We start from the raw sequence: 25,899 nt of genomic DNA, 5'->3' as shown, positions 1-25,899 counted from the left end.
TGGCTCTCGGTTTGTTGTTGACTGCGATCTAGGGAAAACATTGTTTGTTTATGAATCAGTATACAAGATCATATAGCCTGGTAGGTGCTGTTCATTTGTTCTGTCATTTTAAATGACAGTAATCTTACTTCAGTGTGCTAGACATTTGACTTTACTAAGTGTATTTTTTGAGACTGAATGGCATACTGTGGATACTGTTTGTGTAATATGGCCTCAACAATTGGTTTGTCTCGAGAATGACCTGATGGGTCAGAGCCTGTTTGATTACCTGCATCCTAAAGACATTTCCACAGTCAAGGAGCAGATATCCTCAGCAATAACCGCACCACAAGAAGGACTCACCAATGCAAAAAGAAATCCACAATAATAGCAAGAGCACCTTAGATAATTTCATTTAATATTTATGCAAACAAACGCAGGATAATTCATCCAAACAACTTACATCATTATTTACCTTAAATTCAAAATCTAAAGTATTTTCCCCTATGCCTATATTTTGGTACTAGTAGGTATGTATTTTATGTACTATAGTACAATAAATTACACTGTTATCTAGTAGAGATGCACCGATTACAACTTTCTAGGCCGATTCCGATTTCCGATTTTCTTTGAGTTAGGCCAGCTGATACCGATTTTAGCCGATTCCGATTTCATTTTTTCTAACCACTTTACAGCACACACAAATATTTATTTTCTATCTTTTCTTTAATAGAAAATGTTACATTTTGCATAGAACATTTAAATAGATAATTGATTGCTATAAAATACAACTATATAAATTACTCCTGGTGTGGGAAATTAACACACATCTAAAGTGCAATGTTATGGAAGAACCATTTCCTTCTTTTCACATCTAATATCCAACTAAACAAATGTGATATATTTAGCAAACTAAACTTCTGTATGTATGAAAACAGGGAAAACAGGTAATGGCAATAAAATAATATAAAAATAACAAATAAAAATAAAATAAATATAGCCTTAATGCAGTATAAAGATATTTCTCAAAACACACACACAGGCCTGTTTGAACGTCAACAGTAACGTTACCTAAACAGCGTGTAGTTCCTTTTTTAGCAAGTTTGCTTTATGTGTCATTGTGCATAAATGTGAACACTACCATTGCTGTCAACAGGGTTATCTGCTAACGTTAGCTACCCATGGTTACCTCGGAACAATCCAGCAAATAGACGGTAGGCTACCCTAGAGTGCCATTACCTGAAACAGATGATTCAACGTCACCGCTCATTTTACACACAGTTTAACAACAAAACTAAACTCTTTAAATTATACTATGTTTTTAATGTTGGTTTTAAGCGGTATGCACCCCCACTAACCTGGAAAGCGTTTTAAACAGTAATGTTAATACAGCATGTCGGAGGAATACAGCGTCTCTTTTTTTGTTGTCTCCTACAGTGGCCAGCGGGGCGTCAGAGGCAGAGGGACCACACAGCGTTTGCTAACGTTAGCTTCTTGTCTCATCTGGGGTCTGATACACTCATCAAAGTCAGTGTGCCCAGCTCTATTTTCCGATAAACTGTAGCCCCCATATTTCATGGGACCCGCGTGAGTGTGGTTTTCATGTTCCAGTTTTTCAGCCTCGGAGGGGAGAGAGAGCGGCTGACTGTTCGAGCCGTGTATAATTACGACTTTATGACATTCCATAAACAGCTGATGGAGCGGCAGTGTGCCGCTGCTACATGCATACCGCGAAAACCCTGCATGTGCACGTGTGATGTTGCGCGATGTAAATCATGCGGCGCCTGAGTGCATTTGACCAGCATAAAATCGGCATATGTCAGTCTGACCGGCAGGTCGCCGGTCATGGCCGATGACGTGAAAATCGGCCAATTCCGGTCAATCGGTGCATCTCTATTATCTAGTTCCACTGTTACATTTAAAAAAAAAAAAAAATGTATTTCCAGGTGGTCTTTTCGTGAAGACAGATATCAATCCAAGTTCTTTATGACTGTTTTGGGATGAGACGCTCATTTTTCTGCAGGATGAAGTGCAACCGAAACATGGAAGATTTTTTCTCCAGCTGCTAGAAAAAGAATTATGCTTAGTGCCCACAGTATCCATTGAACCAATATTTTGTGTTCTGTCGATTTATCAAGTCTCATGCTCACACATCAGTGTTGCTTATCATTTTAGAATACACCTGAACAATTTTTCTCTATCCACAGCAGATTGTAAAGGCTTCTGCACCATTCACAGCACTGGCAACTTATATAGTTGGCCCCCCACTGAGGTAAATCTGGATGAAAATAATGAGCTGGACAATGATGGATGTATCTTGGGCTGTCTGGTGGCTGTTGCATCCTCACACGGTTTCTCAGCCGCCGCAGAATCCCAGCAAGGTCAAGCCTGTGGAGTTTGTTCCACGTCATACCATTGACAGGAAGTTTGTCTTTGTAGATCAAAGGTAGGTTTTACCAGAAAGTCTGACTTTTAATGTTTATGTGATGCCTACACACCTCTTATCAATCATGCTTCAGATAGTAATGCTTGGATTTCACTTCCTAATCGTTAAATTATCCAACATCACTAACATATATTGAAAGACAATAAAGTAAATAATACTCTTTTCTATCTTTTAAAGGGGCTCTGCCATTTTGGTTATTTATCTCAAGAGCTGCTGGGAACTACATTTTACAAATACTTTAATGAAGATGATATTGCTCATTTAGCAGAATGTCACAGGCAAGGTATGCATCTTACAGAAGGGACAACACTTGAATAACTGTTATTGCTCACATGTACAGTACACAAGGCTCTCTCAAAAACAAGGACTGCTGTCCATGTACAGTGATTACAGTGATTAATGTATGGCAGTCTGATCTGCTCTGGTGGAATTACAGTGCTTTGCTGCAATGGGTGAAAATAATGTTGTAGTTCATCTTACCTCTGGACACTTCATCCATTACCTGTGATTGTCCCCCACTGTCCATGTCCATTGTAAGTGCTGCAAAGAGAGAAGATCAATACAAACTGCTACAGGTTAAAAAATCAAAGATGGCTCATTCATCACACTGAGACGCCGCTGGTTCGGTTTGAAGAAGCCTTGGACCAAAGAAGTGGAGTACATTGTCTCTACCAATACTGTAGTAGTGTAAGTAAAACTTACCTTTTCTGGTTTATAACATGTTGTACCTTCCTGTTGTATGACATTCTTTCTATATTTGCGGTTTCTGGTGTTATATTTAGTGTAATATATTTTATTAAGCCTTATTAGATTGGGAATAACATAAATAACATGGGATTATTTAGTTTTATTATTTTGTGTGTTATTTTTGCAGATATTGTAGTTTACCAAGAGTAAGACTCTACAGCCATGCTGGCAGCTCTGTGCAGTTGTACTTGACCTTCCTCCTTAGGGGACCATTAATGTATGTATACATTTTTATGAAATGTATTGGTAATCTGATACTATGATTATTTGTTTTCTGTACCTTTTTTTTGTATCCTAATTACATGATAACGTTCCATGTAATCCGTTGCTCCCCAAGCCTGCTTGTGATCCATTCTGTGTAAGATGTCTAGACTACTAGACTGTTCACTCACTTCCCTTCTTATTCATCACATTAGCATGAACACTCCTTTGACAGGTCCTAAACTATTAACAGGTTTTACAATTAAGGATTGAATATACAATAATGTTATTTTGATGTATTTATTTGATGATTTTACGTTTTATTTTTTAACAACAATTTCAAGCTTTGCACAAAAAAAAATTCTGACCACAACAGCCTGTGCTCTGCTTAATATCCTGGCTGTGGGAGGAGCATAACATCACCTATCAGATCCAGCCAATGACTACATACCCAATTACAAGATTAAAAGACATCTGAGAGGAGTTCAACTGGAGATCATGACATTATGCGGTGATAACTGATTTTCTCCATGACCAGAAAATCACATTTTCCCCAAACTATGTTTAGTAGTTAGGCCACCCAAGAGAATCAAAATCAATATTATCAGTGAAATAAAACCCTGTGAGAAAACAGTGACACCACAAGAGTGCTCAGCCAAACCCATCAAGTTAAGGTACAATAACATTGTAAATAATAATGTTAATAATAAGTGTTTTACAGATTTTTTTTTTCAAACAGAAAAATAAATTCCTTTGGTCAAGTAAAAAACAAAAACAAAAATAATAGTTAACTCTTCCTTTCAACAGTCTTAAGTCCCTCGTGTTCCTTTTTCTACAGTCAACCAGGTTCTTGAGGCTCTAAGGCTGCAATGGAGGTGTCAAGGCAATATGGTTATGGTGCCCCTGGCGCTCCTTGCTGCAGCATGCTGGGAGAAGGACTAGAGGAATAGGAGAGGGGCAGAGGCATTGAAAGAGGACCGGTGTGTCCTCAGACAGCAGGTGAAGGTGCATCAGGGTCAGGCTCGTTGCTGTAGTTGTTGCTGTAGTGATTTGCACTAGGTGGGTGATTAGGTAGGATGTCCAGTTCATCCACTTGAGGGCCAGGGTGCATCACCAGCTGGTCCTGGGGGATGTCTGCTGCTGCTGCTGCCAGGTTAGTGATGGACTTGGACTTGACACACTGGAAGTCCACATGGCGGCTTTTACCCTCTTCCTTCTCCCAGGACATGCGGATAAAGGGCCTCTGGACATAGTTGTAAATTACCTCTGGACGACCTCCTGGTCGTTTTTTGACTTTCTCTTTATATGTAGGGTAGCCTGCCAAAGACAGTGTGGACAATTATTAGATCAGTTTTTCCTAGTCTTGTTCACCTAGAATACAATAACACCAAAATGATGGGACTAGAGCCAATCATATATACAGGTAATTTGGACAGCACTCCAATTAATACTTTTTATTGCCACACGGACGTTTCGGGCAAGACGCCCTTCTTCAGCGTGTTTTTCAGGCAATCTCAAACTACTACAAATACTACACAACCAGCACATCAACTACATCCCAACAGAGGGAGCCACAGCCTATCCAGACACCGTAAGCTACCCAAGTCAGAATGATAAGAAAAACACAAATGAAATGAATAAGCATGAATACAATTAAGAGACAGGGAAGTCACCAATTCATAAAGAACAATCAAATTAAATCTCCTCATTCATTCCATTGCGATTCTGCCCCTAACCTATACTTTTTTACAAGCGCCAATCAACCAGGAGGTAAATAATAATAAGGTAATAATGTTTCAGTGCTTAGAATAATATATATATATATATATATATATATATATATATATATATATATATATATATATATATATACATATATATATATATATATATATATATCCACCTCGACCAGGGTTGGGTTTTGAAGGCTAGATTTATTTTGGATCTAGTTTCAAGTCGGGAAAAAATACCCAGATAAGACAAGATACTGTTCTGGTATCCAGTAGACAAACACATCCAACCCCAAACCAAAGAAAATTCACTTTTTAACCAGGTCATAACTTTGGACACTTTAACCTTGTTTCCCTTAACTGATCTTTACAAATTGGCTAGATGAAGCAGATTTAAATCATCACGTTTTACCATTAGAGAGTTCAACTTACCTTCAATGCCCAGTCTTATTTTCTTTAATCCTCTCTCCTTTAAAACTGATTTGGCAACATCTCGGTTCTCAATATACTTGAAAAATCTGTACAGTTTTGTGCTGTAGATGACTGCAAAGAGAAGAACCAAAACAACATTTCTTAATCACATATCTGTCTTCTGTATATGTGCAGACCTGTGTCTGTCTTTTGTATTAGTGTGTACTCACTCTGTGAATACTCTTCTCCCATTTGTGGTGGATATTCTTCGTCCCAGTCAACCACATCATCATCAGTAAGGACTACAATGTGACATTCCCTCTCTCCGCTCTGGGCACTGGCAACCATCAAAGGCAGAACCATTTCCTCCAGGTAAAACTCAAATTGCCGCCGAGCTCCATCATTAGACAGCTCATGCATCAGGGCACCTGATAATAAAGGAGATTGTATTGGTTAGAAAGTGTTACCCAATTCAAACTGGCTCTCAGAACTCTCCGCCATGGGTTAAACTTGTCTAAACCCTTAGAGGCCATTAATAAAAACCTTGCTACCTGATAGATAGAATAGATGATAGAATACATTTGTCATGTTGCACCTTTTTTGTAAGACTGTAGACGGTGAATGAGACAACTAAAAAGGGCAGCCATGCTGTGTCTCTTAAAGCTGACTCAAACTGCCACCGTTAATGGTTAACACTAACAGCTTCAGTCCCCCAGAGAAAATACTCACTAAGGTCTCTGCATTTGATGGTGCTGTAGTCAAAGGAGATGCATAGATAGTCACACGCCTCCCGCAACTCCGGGATGGAGATTCCATCAGGACAGCGGATTATCCCAGATTTGTAGTAATCCTGTCAATTAGACAGAAATCACATAGAAGGCAGCCATTTTAAACACTGTGTTAATCCATTAACTCATAATATGAAATACACATAAAAGAATCAAACCTAAACACAAGCTTTCAATAAACAAGACCAGGTAACCCAAAACCTAGAATATGGCATGGCCACATTGTTACAGGGATAGTCAGCAGTGGTGTCTATGATGTGAATATACAGTAGATATTAAGTGTTCATCTGTAGTGGTCCCAGTAATATTTGTTTGTGGTAAACTGAAGTAGCATATCACATGACATGGTAAAGATTACATTTCAGACAAATGATTGAGGACAAGGAATCATGCTATTTTAAACAAGTTACTGTTCTAGAGTACTCATCCAAAGTGTTATTCTCTAATTAATGTTACTTTGTTAAACAGACAAGACCTAGGCTTCACCCCAGGACAATTATGAACCTCAGCTTTAAATGTTGGTATTGATGAACTGCAGCATTTATTCGTGGACACTACATTTACTACCACCTCACAACTTCACCGTTTTATTTCACTCTCTGCAGTGCACAGATGTTAATATCTCCACCGGAAACCGAGAGTGAAACTTAAGTTCCATTGTTGCATCGTTGTATTGTAGCCTACTACTTTTTGTTATTTTGAGTTTATCTTTCACCAGCGGCTGAAGCACCGTGAACGGCCGGCCTAATGCCATTAAACTGTTGAGCAATTTTTTCTGTGAGCCACAACAAAATCTTGCAAGAAAACACACTGATAATCTATTGCAAACTATATATATATATATATATATATATATATATATATATATATATATATATATATATATATATATATATATATAAAAAAGACATATTATGATATAAATGATCTGGTTTCGAAACTTCTGTAACAGCATCTTACTTTTCCAAAGCATTTTGCCATCTGAATTTAGAGCTCCACAAGTTAGACTTTACAGGTTACTGAACTCATTTATACTCAAATCGGTCAAACTGTATCAAGATGGGTTCTGACTAGGCCGAGGGCAACATGCAGTTAGCCAGGAAATGAGATGTACGTGTTAGTTGCTTTATGACTGTTAATATGTTGTATGTATGCGTGATACTAACTGTCAAGCAATTAAATCAAATGCGTGCAGCTGTCTATTTGTCATATTGTACTATAGTTTAATGTATTTTTTTCCCTTTATGAATGTCAAATAGAGTTGGTCTGTGATGCAAGACAAATTTCAGAGGAATCTGACAACAAAGTCCTACCTATCTAATCATCATCTATCTCATCTTTCCTAAGAAGTCACCAGAAGCATCTTTTCCAGTAGTAAGTATGTCACTCACTCAGGCTACATTTACATTGCTACGTTTTGGTTTAAAAACAAATAGCTATTGCTACGTTTACAGACAAGACCTGTCTGACCTGTCTCTGGCGTTTCAGAGCCCCTAAACCGGAGAAATTTTAAAAGTTTTGGTTTGGAATCTCCGGGGTTGCGTTGCAGTCTCAACGGCCGCAAACGGAGACCTTTGGAAACACCAACACTGACGCCAATGTTTCGCCACCTAATTGGGTCTTATCGGTCATGACATCTTGTTGTCTGAGACTAAGCTACTAACGTTACCATGACAACTACCAGCAACGGGAGGAGTATACATGCTGCCTCCCGTTTACCCTGGCACGTGCATGCCCAGTATACGAGAATGTTCATGAGATATGTGGTTTGGGCTTGTTAGTTTAAACAAGGTTAGTTCTTCTGCTGGAGCTAAAAACACTTGTGTGCACGGAGATCGCTTTTGGCTCAAAACTCAGCTTAAAAACCAAAACGTAGCGATGCAAATGTAGCCTCACTGTATCACAAAGTAAATCTAACTTTCCTGCAATTAGTCTGATAATAGTTTGAACATATACAATCAGTCGCAAGTTTCTGAGATGCACCTAGTTTAATGTCATGCAGGCAACGTACAACAGCCCTGCTATAAATCCCACCTTCATGATATCATCTGACATCATATAATGTTCAGTTTTTGTTGACACTATCTTAGAGAGGTGTAGCTTTAGTTTTATTGTTTTTTTTGAAGGCTGTAGTTTGTGGTGCTGTTGAACTGTATTGTGTTATAGTGTGAGGTGTTTCTAATTTTTAGTCTAGCATCATTGATACATCATTGAAATAGAGAAAATGTTAGAGAGAGACTGACCAGAATTGCTCGGAAAACGGTTGAGCTAATGCCCTCAGCCACCTCGTACTCTCCCTTCTCGTTGGGTCGTGTGAAATTATGTTCTCTTCCAGATCCAAACATTCTAAAATCAAGACAGAGTGGTTTATTTTCTGAACTACAGACAATGGAAATCCAAAATGTCCATAGCATTTTTATGTCTACATTTATATGCATATACATTGAGTACATACATTGCTGCTGATTAGTAAAATACTTTCAGTTATTGTGGCAATAATAAATAATGACAGATAATAATGACGGTCAAAGTATACTCTACCTGCCCAACATGGTATTGGGTTGTGCAGTGAAGATGGAAGGATCTACTACAAAGCGTGTGTTGTCAACGATTAGAGTGACTCTTTCTGAGGTCCGAATGTTTCGGTTTCCCACAGTGGCACCTGCTGCTCCCTCCTTGGGATTCTCATAGACAAAAACCATGTCTCCAACTCCCAAGCTCTTGAAGGTGCCTTCAATACTTGACAGGCTGCTGTTGCGACTGCTCACCACCCCGCTGCTGCTGGAGCCGCTGGGAGAGACTCTCTGAGGCCGTGGGCTACTGGGCCTCGATGATGGGCCACCATCTCGTTCACGGTCTACACACAGACAGGCAGAACAATGAGTAACAAAGGAATATTTTCCCTTTTAACTAAAGACACAAACCAAGCAAAGATCCCATCAGAAACATTTAACAACTTAATTATTGACATACATTTTCTACCATTTTGCAGCTTGATTGGAATGTTTTAGTATTTGTTCAATTCTTATTTATGCATTCTTGAGAAATCAGATTTGTGACCATCTTTGGCATGGTGTTTGGTGTTTTAAGCCCCCAACGTCATCTTCCAGGCAGTGCTGCATGGAAGGCACTAGGGTTAGGGTTAGGTGCCTTGAAGTCGACGGTCGCAGCGCTGCCTTGAAGTCGACGGTGGGGGCTTAAAACACCATCGAGCCTTTGGCATGCATTTCAGTAGTGGTCCACTGCTAGTAATATCTGATCTAAAACAACCAGACTAAAATGGACCCAACTCAGAACATGTGTCTTGTATCTAGAGCTGCACGATATGAGGAAAAATTCTAATTGTGATTATTTTGACTGATATTGCAATTGCGATATGATTCACGACATTGGAGGGATTGATCATTTTTGTATCATTATTCTCATTTTCATTGACATTTAAAAAAAAAAGAAAAAAAAATTATAGTGTGATTTTTGCGAGGATCTGTAGCAAACAAAGATTTTTTTTTTAGTCTGTAGGATACAATCTGTTGGCCGGGACATCTCTGCAGCACCACAAAGCGATTAATTGTGCAGCTCTACTTGTATACAAGCAATCAGACTACAATCAGTCTTGGTCTAAAACACAAACAGGTGTAATACTGCTAACTTGATCCATTCACAGCCAGAAACATTAGAGATATAAATCATGTCTGAGCTGCAGGTTAATAAATGCAGTCAGCTGTTCTCAACAGTAGCTGCCAAGAGCTGTGAACCTCTAACATGATATCCACATAAGCCCTCTATTCTTTCCATGCACACTCACCACTGTTGTGTTGGCGGGTGGGTGAGGTGACGTTGCGAATGCAGGGGGTGAGCTGGCCTTCTCTCTCGTGTGAGGAGTCCCTGGAGCGATCGCTGGAACGGCGGCGGTCACGTGAGCGGTCACAGCCTCCACTGGCACCATGCATGCTCATCTTCCTCTGTTCTGCCTCCTCTTGAGATGCTCAGGCCTGACTGCTGCTTTTCAAAACAAAAGCATACTTAACATTCTTCTCTCGTTCTTTTTCACCCAGAAGATGTTTTTATTTCATATTATGACAGACAGGCACACCCATTTCTGGTAGATAGACTCAAGAGCTTTACAGATGTTGTGCACACGACTTCCGTGCACTTGTTGACAAAGTATGATAAACAACAACACATCTGCCAGAACATGGGATAGGTTTCCCTTAAAGGAGAATTCCGGTCGATTTCAACACGTAGCTCTGTTGTTTGTAAAGTTGGAGTGCTGTCAGTAGCGAGAAAAACGAAAACAATCGGTGTTGCCTAGACTGTGTTATCTTCCTGCTACAGTTTGCACCCAGGAGGCTGAAACAGGGGAAGTTTTAAACGTGCTTTTAGCCTCTTAACATGTTCAAATGTCATTACAAGTGCCTACCCATGTGAAGTGATTCCTTCCGAGTGAACACAGTGAATCTGACTGCCGTAGATGTGAAAGAAACGCATAAAAGTGTTGCTAATTCAGCTCCGTTTAGTTCCGGTGTTGAGACAGCAAGACTTAGGACCATCTACAAACTACAACACCGAAAAGAGCTACAACAAAAATATGTATTAACCTCTTAACAAACGGCTGCATTTTCAAGCTTTTTGGTCTAAACCAAATTAAAAGTGGTACAGCTCCCATATACTTTGACACTCAGCGATGTGCCTGGTATCATTGGAAAGGAAACACTCTGTACCAGTGTCAGGGTGATTCTAGACCTTACTGACATAGAGTTACAGAGGCTAGAATGGAGGGTTTTTATTTCCATCCAAGTCATACATCTGTAAAATTATTAAAATACACTGCTGTAAACACATCTAGTGAGTTACAGACAACACAATGGCATAGCCACATGTCTCAGCTTACTACAGAAAAAAATCCAGAAGCCAAAAGACTCAAAAATGGATTTTATATGACTTTTTTTTCTACATATATGTCTGTGCGTTTTTCTGATTTCCATTTGAAAAGTGCAAAGAAAAAAGCCAATAAAGTACAAAAAAAAACCACTTCTCAAATACACAAACACACCCACATCAATCATACATATACTTGAAATAACTATATACATAAATATATAGAAATAAGTAATTATACATTGCACAGGGTGCCATATGCTTATAGGAGGCCCTGTTTTTGCTTTGACACAGCTCCAGCCATTACAGGATTAAAATTTCAATGGCACATTTGGTCTCCATCGACTTGTCTGCTCATTGGCTAAAAATGTAGACGGGTCTTATAGCATTTAAATCTAACTGGTCCGAGCAAATGTCGATCGTTTGCACGTGGGCTCACATCGCGTCAGAGGACTCTTCAGCTTTCCATTGGTGTATCACAGGCAAACCTGCACCGATTGGCTTATACCAGGTCTCTATGGAAACCTAAGAAGTCAGAGAATACAGTGACGCCCACATCAAGTTGGTAGGAGCCTCAGAAGAGACGCAAGGAAGCAATACAGATACGGAAATGAAAAACAGTTTAGCGATTTTCCGTTGTGATTCGGCCAGAAACGTCAAGATTGTGAGGCGAACAGCTCGTTTTGGATATAATGGCTTGGATATTCCATTTCCTTGGACTCTTGGGGATTTAAGAAAAAAAAGTTTTGGGCAAAAAACCCTGCAGTGGCTAAAGGGACAAGAAAAAAGGTATGGATGCACCAGACACGGGCTGTGCTGTTTACGCTGTATTGTTTTATTTTCTATAACTTTGTAGCAGTTGCATAACTGCTATAAATCATCTTATGCTATGTGTGTGGTCTTAATGGAATCCTGAGAGTCTAAGCTTTCAATTGGTGTGTCGCATGGCTGTATATTTTGGAGATTTAATGCTTTAAAGTTATAAAAACGTTTATGAGTGGAGGTTACAGCGACGCCACAGCCACAAGGTGTACCGTAGACGGTACAGTGAACGTTAAGTTAATGTATAATGATTAAATAAAGTAGTGTATCCAAACTTACCTCAATTAGAACTTGTCTCCTGCTAGTTGTACTACAGCACTTACTTTTAATAAATAAGCATATGCCTATTTTTGAAAATATTTTTGTATCTCTTTTCGGTTTTGTAGTTTGTAGACGGTCCCGAAGCACTAGTCTTGCTGTCTCAACCGGAACTAAACAGAGCTGAAGTAGCACAACGTTTATGCATTTCTTTCACATCTAGGGCAGTCAGATTCACTGTGTTCACTTGGAAGGAATCACTTCACATGGGTAGGCACTTGTAATGACATTTCGAACATGTTAAGAGGCTTTAAAACTTGCCCTGTTTCAGCCTCCTGGGTGCAAACTGTAGCAGGAGGATAACACAGTGTAGGCAACACCGATTGTTTTCGTTTTTCTCGCTACTGACAGCACTCCAACTTTACAAACAACAGAGCTACGTGTTGAAATCGACCGGAATTCTCCTTTAAACTTTAACAGGGTTTTCACACAGTTTATCTTCATGATCTGGTTTACACACAACTATTTTCACAGTTAAGGGAGTGTAAAACATTACCACTTCTACAAGCTTACACAAGGGCCTTAAAACGCATGCAACAACCAGACCTACCACATTCTGTAAGCTTGTGATAAGAATGTGACACACAGACTTAGAATGCAGCTAAGTTGTGTTGCTATCACCTTTGATGTCTTATCTAACACAAAACAAATACTGTATCAGAGATGCCTCAGCTTTAGATCACACAAGTAGTGTGTAATCAAACCGTGTAATTACAGTTACAGAAGGAAGTACACACAGAGTGAAGTGCAAAAAGAATGTAAAAGCACCAGAAGACATAGGATATATTATAGGAGTCGTGTACAACATACAGATAAATAACCTGATACACAGATACTGTATGCTTATAATCTGATATATTTGAAATATCTATGATTAATACCTAATCAGTTTTACTTGAATGCCACGATATCCCAGATTATTAATTCACATTTCAAGATACAAATGTGTGACTAATTTAATCCAGCATCAGTCCTGTCTCTTAACAGTGAGTGACACAAATATGCTGCCATGAACTCTTCCACGGGGGTCTGGGAATTTTCAGATGGCTCACCTCGAATGCTTGCAGAGTTTGCGAGGTCGGCTTGTTGCGTTTCGTTCCCAGTTTTCGGTGTCACTGGAGTTACTGTCATATGACTGCAGACGTGCTTCCATTACCCGAACAGGGGGGAGTATGGTCTGGATCTTTCAACGTTCATAATCTAGTTGATGGCGAAATCAACAAGTCAGTTCGATCCACTGATCAGCTCCTTACAAACCACGGGCTAGCAGCTGTCAGCTAACAAAATAGTTTGTCAGTGCTGTCGATTTGATTGTAAACGAAGCTGGGCGACGCGGTTGTCGTTAAATGGTCAGATGAGTTTTACCCATCTCAGAACCAAATCTGGTCAACGTTGCTGTCAGGCTGAGTCAGCCTAGATTAGCTAGCTAGCTAGCTAGTTTGCTGCGTTAGCATACCTAGCTAGCTAGCTAACATTAGCTGGCGTTGCTAGCGGTACGATACAACACTATAAACATAATATTCTGGGACAGCTGTGTGGCTAGTGGACTTGTCCCAACAGTACTGGCATAAAGGCTGTTATATTCTAGGCAGACATGGCAAAAAATATAAAGAATAGCTACCTAGTTGGTTACGTTTTCCGTTGTAGTGTAATCCCAATCTTTTACCAGCTAACCAGCCATCTCCCTTCAAAACACTCACCAGGCTGACGTCCGACGTGACGATCGTTGGCTTGACGTACTGACGCACTCAAAGCTAGCTAGGTTAGCTGTCGATAAACTTGCTAATTACATTACTGTAGCTCTGGCTGGAAAGTGAATTGGATTTGAAAATGAAACTGCTTGAATGTGTTCGATTTGTTTTCAACAGCTGGTAGTTTTACTATTTCCTAAAAAGGAATCGATTGTTGAGTTCTCGCGAGATGTTGCGTGTGGGCGATATTTTCTTTTTTGTCCACTTGAAAATGTAGCCTAAGCACATAAACTACCTATGGCACATACAAAAGCATAAAAAGATAGGCCTAAACACATGAGGAAATAAACATACAACATAGGATATAAACAGCCATGGAGAAAAAGGAAAAATAACAAAGGAAAATGATAAATTAGACAAATTAAATAATTAAATTACATTACATTTGTGTACAGATATGGTTGAAAGTATTTTGTTAGAAGGTTTAACAGATCTAACTTTCTAAATATGTTTGGATCAAATGATAAATTATATTTACATTTACAGATATAATTGCAATTGTTCTTTAAAAAAATATCAAAGATTAATTCATTTAAAAGTGATGATAATTTTAATCATATACTTTGGAGTATGGTTTCAGAATAGAGTCACATAGATCAGCTCAGCTCTCACTCTATACGATCAGGAAAAACCTTAACACCTTATGAAATGCAAGAAACCTTTGAACAGGAAAGTCAAAAACCATGAAAAAGATATAGCATATGGGGAATAATAGATACGTCAATGGGTGGTGGCTGGTGGATGGTGAATAGCCTCCCTATTGGTAGCTGATAGTTATTTTCAGAGAAAGCTCTACTACCTTAGTACAGTATTTTGTCTTTATATAGGCCTAGTGAAGGCAAGAAGACTGTAAAGATCTGAGGACTTGTCAAGGAATGTAGTGGGTTAAAAGGGCTTTGTACAGTAAGATAGGACAAAATTCTGAATGTGGGCCCATGTGTGTTAAAAGTTGAATGTGGAGCTGAGTCTTTGATAATCACAAGGAATTGGTACGATCAGCATTGAACAACTGGTTTGAAGCAAAATCACCATCAGATAGAATTAAAGTAGGCTAATACACTACAATTTAAACATTATTAATCAAATTATTGGGAGAATTTCCACACAAATTCAGATAGACATGGAATGAAAAATCTAATCTAAACCAAGCTGGAAACAAGAAAAGATTAGAGTAGATCATTATACACATGAGATGGATAGAAAAGCAAGTATTTATTAAATACATTTCTTTTAACTGTTACATCATCATCACCAGACCTTGGCTGTTTTATCAAGCAATACGGGAAAAACGTTTCTTAAAGGCTACAGACAGACAGACAAATGAAAAGGTAACAGAGTTTGTAAATTGGAATAAATGTTACAGGTAACTAAACTAATTTCAGATTATTTATCAGGATACACAGTTGAAATGATTGTCATTTCATTTTAATAATTCAGACATACAATGTTGTAATATACTGAAACTATAGAGTTATTTGTATGTAATACAAGACAAGATAATGGCGATACTCCAGACATTTTAGTCAATGAGCATCTCTGTTGAGTTTTTGTAGGTTTCAGCTCATAAAGGGACACAGGAAAACAAAAAGGTGAAGAGCTTATAGTGTTGGGGATATAAACAATGATGAGATTTTTTTTTTTATGATAGTCAGCAAAGAGTGAGGTGAGGGAGTTTAAACAGATCTTTTGTAGATGAAATTTGTTGTAGAAGCAGGAGCAGAGGAGAAGCTGACAACCCGGCTCATGCTGTAGCAAAGTACAAGCAAAAAAGATTGTACCAAGACTGGATCACAAACAAATTATTCCTAATCCAAAAAGTATTTACATAAGAGGAAGCCTATAATGTGCAAGTGAAACAATAAACAGTACATGTAAGACTAGCTGTTTACATTAGTTGGTCCTTATTTACACATTGCAATACACAGTAAACACAATTTATTTAAAATAGTTCATTTTGACACCTATAGTAAGAACAGGAGATATTATTTAATATATGTAATATAATATATATTATAATATTTAACCTAAAACATTGTGTGTATGAACACTTCTACATGATGGCCTGAGATGTTGACTTTAATCATTGCTAGACATTGCAAAAGAATGTAAACAAATTAATTATATTAAAGTTAATTAATAATAAATAAATAAAACACAATAATGATAACACAGAAATAAATAAATAAATAAACAATAAGAAAGACAAACATACAAAATAGTAACAGCTAGAAAAAAAAAATTTCACTGTCAGATCCACAAATTTTGCATGGGGCTTCTGGTTGGTAAGAAAAAAGATAACTAATAGGTTGTATTTAACTTTTTCGCATGTTTGATTCAAGAACGTCATTTGGGAAAATATTTTTAATATTCCCTGATTGTCCATGCTGTGGTTTGGCGCTGACAACAATTATGTCCTTTAACTTTTCCTGAAGCCAGTCCTGTCTGTCTCCCACTTGTTTGTGTTCCCGAACGTTGTGCATAAGCTGTACCTCACTGATGCTTCTTTTTCTGTAGAAATAGAAAATACCACAAGGAACAAACCCACCATCAATGAATTATTCATTATAATTATTCACTGTCAATTAGTTATTTTCAAAGTAAAAATGATGATGATATAATGTTATTTCACGACGTTAAGAAACAGACTTTACCTCAGTGGTTTAGCCTCTATGTGTAAACTGACGAGGAAGAGTATCAGAACCAATGTTTCCAAGTACCTCAATGAAAACATGTTTAGTAACTGAAACAAATTAAGTAAAATAGTGGTTAGAACATATTTCTTTTCCTCCCAATATAACACTTAGTGTTTTTTTAATCATATCCAATTGTACATTGACTAAATATTCTACTACTGATCCACTATCATGCCATTCTTACCAGATTTTCAGTCCTAATATCCAGGAAAAAGTACGGCAGGTTTTGTTGAGATAGTACTATCAGTGCGGCAAAGAAGTCAAACTTGTTGATCAGTCTTTCGTGCGAGGAAGGTGCTCTCCTTTATATACAGCATAGCCCTCCCCTGGTCATCAATGAGCCATTTTCCCTGTTGATGTTGATGTCACTTTTCCAATGCATCGATGGGGACAGGCATCTGCATGACACCACCTCCACCACCACTCACTACTAACTCATCTTTCAACACCTCTGCAAAGTGCCCTGTTCGTCACACTGTTTTTAAACTTGTTCCATTTTCACTCTTCATGCTAAATAATGAGAGTATTGTGTATCGGATGAAACACTGTGTGAAACAAACCTATTTATTGATCTCTAAGTAGATATGTTTCATGCAGTGGGACTGCAGTGAAAACATATACTCTTTGAAATGGCAATGACTGTCAAGCTTAATTTATTAGCAATGCAATTTATTTTATGGTTCACCTCATGCAAGCATCTAAAGGTCGTGTTGAAGTGCAACTCGGCCAGCCTGAAGGAATGAAGCAAAGAGACAAATCCAGTGCTGATTAAAAGTTATTCTCAAACACAGAAAATCACTGAAGAGATAGCCACGGCTATTTAGTGCAGGATGTTCGAGTCAGGAGACTGTACCTGCTCTCTGACTGAATCTCTGCAAATTACAGTTTCCGCATTTTCTGTCAATGACAAAGTCTCACTGTAGAACCTGTCATGTTGGATCAGCTATGGAAAGGTTACAGGCATCTTATTTTGATTTAAACAACACACCATTAAAGGTCCATTAAACCATTTTGGAGCCAAATTTGAAATTCTTCAGCTGTATGATGCACACCTGTTTGCCTGTGTGTAAACTTGCAGTATGAGTGTGGATTTCCACAGCGATCCCACTTGTAATTTCACACATGATCTCAATAAGAATGATTTGACATGACATTTGAAAAAAAAAATGCTTTGAGAAACATACATTCAATTAATCTTTTTAAATGTGTAAAGCAGTGTTGCAGTTATATGATGTATGAGTTGTGCATAACCTTGTCATAGTGTCACAAGGTGCATGAGGTAACCATGAAAGACATTTTCTAAATGTGGCAAAGGAATGGCTATGCCATGACTGGAGGAATAGGTGCCACAGAAGGACCTATATCTTTCTGTCATTAAGCTCCCCTGCACAATATGCTATGTATTTATGTGTGTGTGTGTGTGTGTGTGTGTGTGTGTGTGTGTGTGTGTGTGTGTGTCCTCTAGCAATTATGCACATTTTAAGTTATATTATTTCTTTTTGGGGGGGTGTTCATTTTACTTTTCCTTTAAATTGATGATTTAACTTCCAAATCATTAAAGACTTATTTATAATGCAACAGTTCACAATTTTGTATCTCATATTTAAGTGTTATTACTTATTTTGATTGCTGTGTTAACGTGCTTCTATATTACCACATCACTAGAATTTATCATTATCCCATATGTCGATATCCTAATTTAGTGTCAGGCTTACTATCTTAGTAAACAATATCCACATTTGCCCCATGTAACATCACCAATCTTCCACAGAAATAAATATAAAGTGTAAGGATGTTATAACACCTGTCTCTCAGTACATGTACGTCCATATAGTTGATGCTGACCACTGTCTTTAGCAGCTCTCTCCATCGTGCACGTAAACAGCCTGAGCACTCAGCCCCACCTGTGGTTTCAACTAGGCTAGATTTTTTGTACATGTGTAGTATACTCAAGTGAGTTGCTCTCATTACCTCATGCGGTCACAATGTGAGCCATCTCAGTCATGGTATGCAGCTGGTGTGCAAGAGGACTTGACAGGTATTGATGGGAGAGAATTGCACGCAAATCATTAACTTGGGTCACCCCCAAGTCACAAAGAAAGTAATGCACATAAAAATGACTCATCGCTTTGATCTATATATATAAGTGTATTGGCTGTAAATAGGCTGCCTCTATAAATATTTGGGTTTTGAAAGCTTTCATTGATTTTCATATGATTATATTTACCATACTTCCTGGTCATTTAATGTTTTGCCATACCTGTTGTGTTCTGTATAAGTTAATGATTTTAGAAAGTGAATAGTAAACAGTTTCATTAATTTTAATCCAATGTGTGAGATGTGTTTTCTGAATGTATGCACATTTCCAGTGAGGAAAAGATTAATTTATCTGGCCTCTGTATGTTTATATAAGGTCTTATTATATTGAAGGACACCAGCACTATATAATGCTTTCCCAGAAATCTTTTTTCATGAAATGAGGTCACCTCACTTGAAGATATCATGTAACGAAACAGGATATATTTAGATTGTCGACATCATCCCATCTTTGCTCGTGAAACCAAACTAACACATAGGATACATATCTAAATCCAACCACTTGGACAACAATTATGAAATTTATGAGGGGGTTAGAATCCAGTGCAGCAATAAATCTTTAAGATGTGTTTGCATCCAAGTCCTCTTGGGGCTATTCAACAGTTTCTTTGCCAAACCAAATGTTTTTATTCTTCCTTGAAATATGTTTGCAGAGATATGCCAGTCTTGTCACTGTCATTTTATGTGGATACCCACACTCACATCAATCTATCACATACTTTTGCAATGTCTATCTGACTACCCGGCACAGGTGGTGGTGGTGTCAAATTAGTAGTTAGTATCTCTTCACTGTTGTGCACATGAAGAAAGAGCCCAACAGGACAGGGCCAGCAGCAAACTGGTCAGTTTTTCTTCATTATCTTCATCATTCTTTTGACAACATGATAATTATCAATATAATAATATCTAATTAGCTCCCTAACATAACAGCCCTCTTTTTCTTTAAAGCAACACTAGAGAACTTTTCCCGCTTCGGTCCTCCTACAGGTTGGAATGTAATGGACAATTCCGCTTCCAACTGTAGGATGACCGAAGCGGGAAAAGTTACCTAGTGTTGCTTTAAAGTTGTTGTCCGTAAGATTTGAGTTAGGTTGTTTCTAGCGGCAACTTTGGCGGTAAGATGTTATTGCAGGCAGGTGTCGACTGTGTGACTTCGGTAGATTGGCAGCTCTAACCTGTGCGATGCCTTCACATGCTTCAGTCCCTTAATTCCACACAGATAGCAGTTTAGTCTAAGGTGAGCTAATGAGCTAAGAGCTAATACATCCATGTGGGGAAAGGCACAGCAGTGGAGATGATAGAGCCGGAAAGGAAGCGGGTAACTAACGTGGCTAATCGTGCTAACACGGTCAACAGTGCTAACGCAGCTAGTGGGATTACTTAACGAGGCAATTGAGGTGCGATGTTTTCCACAGTGAAGTCGTCTTGTCTGCATTAGCACTGTTGCCCGTGTTAGCACGGTTAGCCACCTAGCGTTAAGGCGCCGATATACTTGCTTTTAACTACTCGTACGCAAGATGGCTGCTACACGTATCCTGTGTTCCTTTGGCACATAGATTGTGCACGTCTTGAGAAATAACGCTATGGTCCTCAAGACAGTATATCATCTGACAGGCAGGTCAGCAGCTGTTCCACATTCCAGCCCAGGAGGTGGCTTCCAGTGTCGGCCAGGGACGATATGGCCCTGATCTGCCTCCTAGTGGATATACGTTTAATCCTTCAGGTACATGCAAAGTATGCAGGCAAGTATGTGAACAATGCTGTTCGCGCCACCGCAGCTTGTCTACGTGTCACATTTTTAAAGAGCTAGAATATCTGGGCCTTTAGCATTCAATCTAACCAATGTGACACAAACACCCTACTAGCCACTGAGACAGAATGTGATATAACCTTAGCTGATGAAGTGGAGGCCGAGGAAGAGCGGCCAGCACGCACCACTTTCCCCTTATTCGTCTCACCCAGGGAGGAAATGGCCAAACGTCCCTTCCGATTCGAGTGAGGTGCCTCACTGCTAACATTATTAGCTGACACAACATGAACAACGAACAGTGCTAACATCTGAACCAGCCTGAGCATCAGAAAGTGCAGGAAAGAAAAACGCTTGAGGCCATACACAATTTGCGCCATATATTTATAAAATAAAGGGGGTTGTTGTTGGTGCTTCTGCCTTCTCCCGAAGGTAGCGGCACGAGCTGGCCTGAAGCCCGAGGTGGGAATGGGTGAGCAGATCCGGGATGGCAAGTGGCGGTCCTAACGTTATCCCCAAAGCTCTCCGCAGGCTAGCAGTGCTGCTGAACCCGCTGGCAGTGACCTGACTGCTGCTGCGGGCAGAGATGATAGCCCAGCTGCTCCGATGCTTTACGGCTGGCTTCAAGCTTGGCTGTCATTTCCTGAATGTTCGTCCCAAAAAGCGACTCCGAGAGAGGGTGGTTCATTACAAGGAGGACGGACCAAGCGTCAGGTATCCGTGTCCCACCTGAGCTGCACACATCGACTGGCTGTAGCCGATGGCAAAGGTTGACATGTGATCTCAGCCAGCATCAGCTCGGTCCTCTTGTGGATGTGGGAGTTTAGTTTTTTGTTTATTTTTATTTGGACTTGAAGTTGAATTGTCTTCTTTCTCTGTCTGTTAGCCCCCAATTGTGAGTCAGCAGTTATGAAATGTAGGCGCCCGATTAATGTACCGTTCCTTCGCACCTTTCCTCGTCAGAAGTTCCCAATTTCCAAGTACAATGGAACGCAGAATTTAAGTGGCAGTGACAAGCTCCACCTGGGACAGATGGAGAGACCAACTCGTGCTGACTGACGTACATAGCGTCAGTAACTGTGCCCTCCATTTACATTTAGGGTGGGAAAGTCGCACCGCACACTCAGATTGTATTACTTGCCAAAGCAGCAAATACAAGCACTTTCATCAGTGGGTCATATGTTCAATTATGATTGTTTTAACTCACTTTTTGATAGATAGGTACTTTCTAGACAATTAATTACATTAAAATATTACGGACAATAACTTTAAAGGGGAACTAGCAATTTTACACATTAAAGTTTTAATGTAAATTCTTGGGGAGTACTATGTCAATACAGTTGTATGAAGCTCTTTGTGGCTTCAGAGAGAACTGCGTAAAATCTGTGATGTCACTTCTGTCAGCGTGGAATAAAAAATCTGATATCTCTGGTTTGCTGCATCGATGGGGGAGTGTGATTTTTTTTTTCTCCATCAAATGGAAATATTCTAGATGTCTTGTGCAAAAGTTTACACATTTCCCTAAAATTCAGCCTGACATAGTTGGTATCTTTGGACATTTTGGAACTTGAATTTAAAATAAAGTTTTGCAGGTTTGCTTTTGTGTTCTGAACAGCATGAGTTAATGAGGTCACTAAATGCTGACCTTGACTGTACAGCCATTTAAGTGATTGAGATGTACACAGACTGTGCTTAGTGAAGCAGTCTGTGAAGCAGTCTGTGAAGAAAAAAGAAAAAGAAAAACATTCATATAGAAGATATACTGACAAAAAGGAAAATCTGGTCAGGAAATTGGTAAAGCAGCAGTCAGAGGGACTGTTTCTGCTTTGTACATAGTTTTTGTGACACCTTAAATTAAATTAAAGGTGAACACATGCTCTTTTGTGGTTATGCTCTTCTGGATGTTTACACCTCTTTATATACAGTCTATGCTTCACCCTGAAAGCTCCTCAGTGAGTTTCATCTACTATTGTACCTGAAACAGCTTTAGAGGAGTGGCATTGTTAACAATGGCAGTACATTGATAATATAGTGTTGGGAGCATTTTACATACCATTTAACCTACAATATAAATGATCTCATCAAAATTTGTCTTGGACATTTTGTGACTTTGTTACTTTCTGAAACATATTTTTCCACAACTGCACATCATAATTTTAGCTTTCATCCACAAGAGGTCGCTGTGATCCAACAGTTCAGTTAAAAAGACAACAATCCACTGTGATTCCTCTTTAAACAGGTTGTTATTAAAATACTTTCATGGAAAGACTTCTAGAATTACTGTGTCTATAACTACACGTTACAAGAGTTTATTCTCTGCACTTCAACAGGCGATTAAAAAGTGATAAAACAGAACAACATGAAAACACAGAAAGGGGTGATAAAATAATGAAAGCAGTCCGACAGTACAATAACAATAAAACCAAGAGCAGAAACACATAATGACAATTTAAACTTAAGTTAAGACTTGATCCTGGCTCAGGAGAACCATGTCATTTACAGCCCTTGAATTTAATATCAGGCTGTCAAGGGCTATTTGACCCACACTGTGTGGAGACCTTTAAAATTACCCTTAAAATCATAGCCTCTATTGGAAGGTTTTGATGATTTGTAAGAAAGACATAAGATGACAAAACACCTTACTGCAGTCAGCCTTAATTACTTTACTATGCAACCTTTTTATTGCTCAATCCAAGTCTGTATTCTATAACTGTGCACAAATAGTTTTGGTCAACAGCAGCTGTGCCTTCAGTGGTTATGTATGTGTGAATGTGTCTTTTGTACATTGCATGTTTACCAACAACAGACAGACTTGATCCAATCCAAATTAGTGGGCCATGCCTGCAGACATAAAGACATTTATGGCAAGGCAGGTCTATTTGTATAGCATATTTTCACAACAAGGTAATTCAAAGGGCTTTACATGAGACAGAAAGACATGAAGAAAAGACAAAAGAAAAACAAAACAATATAAAAAAACACATATAACCTACATAGGGCTTCAAAAAGAGTAAAATAAATAAAGAGCAAAAAACAAATATTAAGCTAAAAATAAGCTAAAATAGAATAAAACAAATTAAACAGTGGGATAAAAATTAGTGCTGCTACAGTGCAGTGCAAGATATGAATAAATAGTCAAACAGAAAGATTTTAAGCCCCGATTTAAAAGAACTGAGAGTTGGAGCAGATCTCTGGGAGTTTGCTCCAGATATATGGTGCATACAAACTGAATGCTGCATCTCCATGTTTAGCTTTGACTCTGGCTGACCTGTCCAGGATGATCTGAGAGGTCTGCACAGTTCAAACCGTAGCAGCAGATCAGAAATGTATGTATGTATGACAAGTTTTTTCTAAATCCTGCTGAGACATAAATCATTTACTTCTTGATATATTCTTGAGGTGATAGTAGGCTGATTTTGTAATTGTCTTAATGTGGATGTTAAAATGTAGGTCTGAGTCTACGACTACACCAAGATTTCTGGCCTGGCTTGTGGTCTTAAACATTAGCGATTGAAGGTGAGCACAGACGTTTTAATCCTTCTTCTTTGGGTGCAAAGGCAATTATTTCTGTTTTATTTAACTGGAGAAAATGTTGGTGCTGACCAATGTTGGCCCTGGTGATATTGTTATATAAATCTGTGTGTCATCTGTATAATTATGGTAAGATATTCTGTTGTTTTCGATGATCTGCGATAGTGGGAGCATGTTGATTTTGAACAGAAGAGGCCCGAGAATGGAGCCTTGGGGAACTCCACATATCATTTGTGTATGCTCGGATGTGTAATTGCTGATCTACACAAACTGTAGCGGCCTCTTGGATTCATTGATCAAGACGCAGAGAGTTTCAAACGGGTGTCGATTTATTTCTTCCTCTCAACGAGCACCATGCACCATAAGCACCATGAACACCGTGAAAACTACAGAATAAACAGAAGAAATACAAAATGCTTCTATGTAGTTTCACAAATAAGTTGCACATAAATCATGTTCGCATATTAATCATGTTTACACCCAATACAAATCATTTTAACATGTTAACTAATAACCAATATGAAATATGAAATGAAATATGTTATGTTATAAGCTATTATGACAAATAAAATATCACGTTTCTTTTAAATGAAATACAATATATTATAATTGTTCACAGAAATAATATATTGCTTTTATCTTGATGACATGTGCAATTAACCCATAAACAAATGAAGTAATGACATTCTCGTTTCCTTAAACAAAATCCCTTCTGATAATAATACACACTCCACACATTTACCTTCATACCTCATTCCGCTTTCCAAGGGCGCTAATCAAAGAGTTTCCGCCATCAGCTAGCATGCTCTCTAGCTCGACACACCCTTACAGTTCGGAGCTCTTAGAAATAACAGGTATGAACAATACAAAAATAATAAAGTAAATCACAATGTAAGCTCTTTCTTTACAGGATTCAAATGGATGAACATGATAAATAACTAATGTGTTTACAAGTTTTTACCGTTCCTCCGACGATGCGTGAGCACCACATTGTGAAGACAGAGTAGCAGGAAGTTTAGCATCACAAAAACATCAGAAGAAGAAAATGGCACTTTTCAAAATAAAAGCAGAACAGACCACAAGGTGGCACTGTAGAACTACAATGTCTTGTTAACACATAAATATAATACTGTGTAGGAGAATATTAATGCAATTTATCAGACATTTACACAAACTAGTCCCTCTCCTTCAAATATGATTCAAATCAGTTTATCCAAGTGCCAGTAAGTCAACCCCAGTTTTCCAGTCTACCTACTTGTATGTTGTCGTATGCAGCACTGAGATATAATAATATCAAGCTTTTGAGACCCAAGCAAAGGGCGGGTGTGGAAGAGTAAGCCTGAATGAATAATTCAATCGTGTTTTCAGTGATATACTGTTTTCTTATAATCTTTGAGTAAACATTTGTGTGAACAGAAACAAATCCTGATAAACATCAGTCACCACAATCAATCCAAAAAAGCTCCAATTACCAAGGGGTTTTTGCACAATGGCAACCATTGGTAAAGTATAGGCAGTTATATGATTTACATTTACATACACTGTATTTAGTGATCAGCTTCTGCAAAGGGGGTGAAACACTTCTAGATGATAAAACAATCTTTTTCTCAAATAGACTACCCAACAGTTCCCTTAAATGTGGTCTGATAAGTGTAAAACGGTAGGTAGGAAAGTGCTTGAATCATGTGGGTTAAGCAGTGTCTGCTTTGAGATGAAATACAAAATCTCACAGCACTATTGTCTTGGGTACAAGCAGTGCA

The 25,899-nt window shown here is 38.6% G+C and overlaps 2 protein-coding genes across 6 annotated transcripts; one reads left to right on the top strand and one right to left on the bottom strand.

Moving 5' to 3' along the window:
• The first annotated feature begins 244 nt into the window (after nucleotides 1-244).
• Nucleotides 245-3,116, top strand: bmal1b (basic helix-loop-helix ARNT like 1b). Its single transcript, XM_078258595.1, is given in 8 exon segments — nucleotides 245-353; nucleotides 1,926-1,969; nucleotides 1,971-2,056; nucleotides 2,185-2,313; nucleotides 2,315-2,429; nucleotides 2,603-2,708; nucleotides 2,964-3,004; nucleotides 3,006-3,116. Coding segments are annotated over 8 exon segments (741 nt in total).
• A 543-nt stretch (nucleotides 3,117-3,659) lies between these two features.
• Nucleotides 3,660-14,227, bottom strand: btbd10b (BTB (POZ) domain containing 10b). Of its 5 annotated transcripts, XM_078248384.1 has the most exons (9): nucleotides 13,942-14,034; nucleotides 13,373-13,520; nucleotides 10,108-10,301; nucleotides 8,844-9,159; nucleotides 8,546-8,648; nucleotides 6,244-6,364; nucleotides 5,745-5,942; nucleotides 5,536-5,646; nucleotides 3,660-4,690 (listed from the first exon to the last, which is right to left on the bottom strand). In XM_078248384.1, exons 3-9 carry the CDS (start codon nucleotides 10,256-10,258, stop codon nucleotides 4,362-4,364), a joined length of 1,329 nt encoding a protein of 442 aa, XP_078104510.1. In that variant the 5' UTR covers nucleotides 10,259-10,301; nucleotides 13,373-13,520; nucleotides 13,942-14,034; the 3' UTR covers nucleotides 3,660-4,361. The 5 variants fall into 5 exon arrangements, with proteins under 5 accessions (XP_078104510.1, XP_078104527.1, XP_078104501.1 ...); XM_078248401.1 differs by lacking the exon at nucleotides 13,373-13,520 and having other exon boundaries at nucleotides 10,108-10,304; nucleotides 14,021-14,227; XM_078248375.1 differs by lacking the exon at nucleotides 13,373-13,520 and having other exon boundaries at nucleotides 14,021-14,227.
• Between the last annotated feature and the right edge of the window lie 11,672 nt (nucleotides 14,228-25,899).

Source organism: Sander vitreus, chromosome 1 (assembly GCF_031162955.1).
Source record: "Sander vitreus isolate 19-12246 chromosome 1, sanVit1, whole genome shotgun sequence".
NCBI lineage: Eukaryota > Metazoa > Chordata > Actinopteri > Perciformes > Percidae > Sander > Sander vitreus.
Note: the sequence above shows the minus strand (reverse complement) of the source record. Positions and strands in the feature narration are given on the sequence as shown.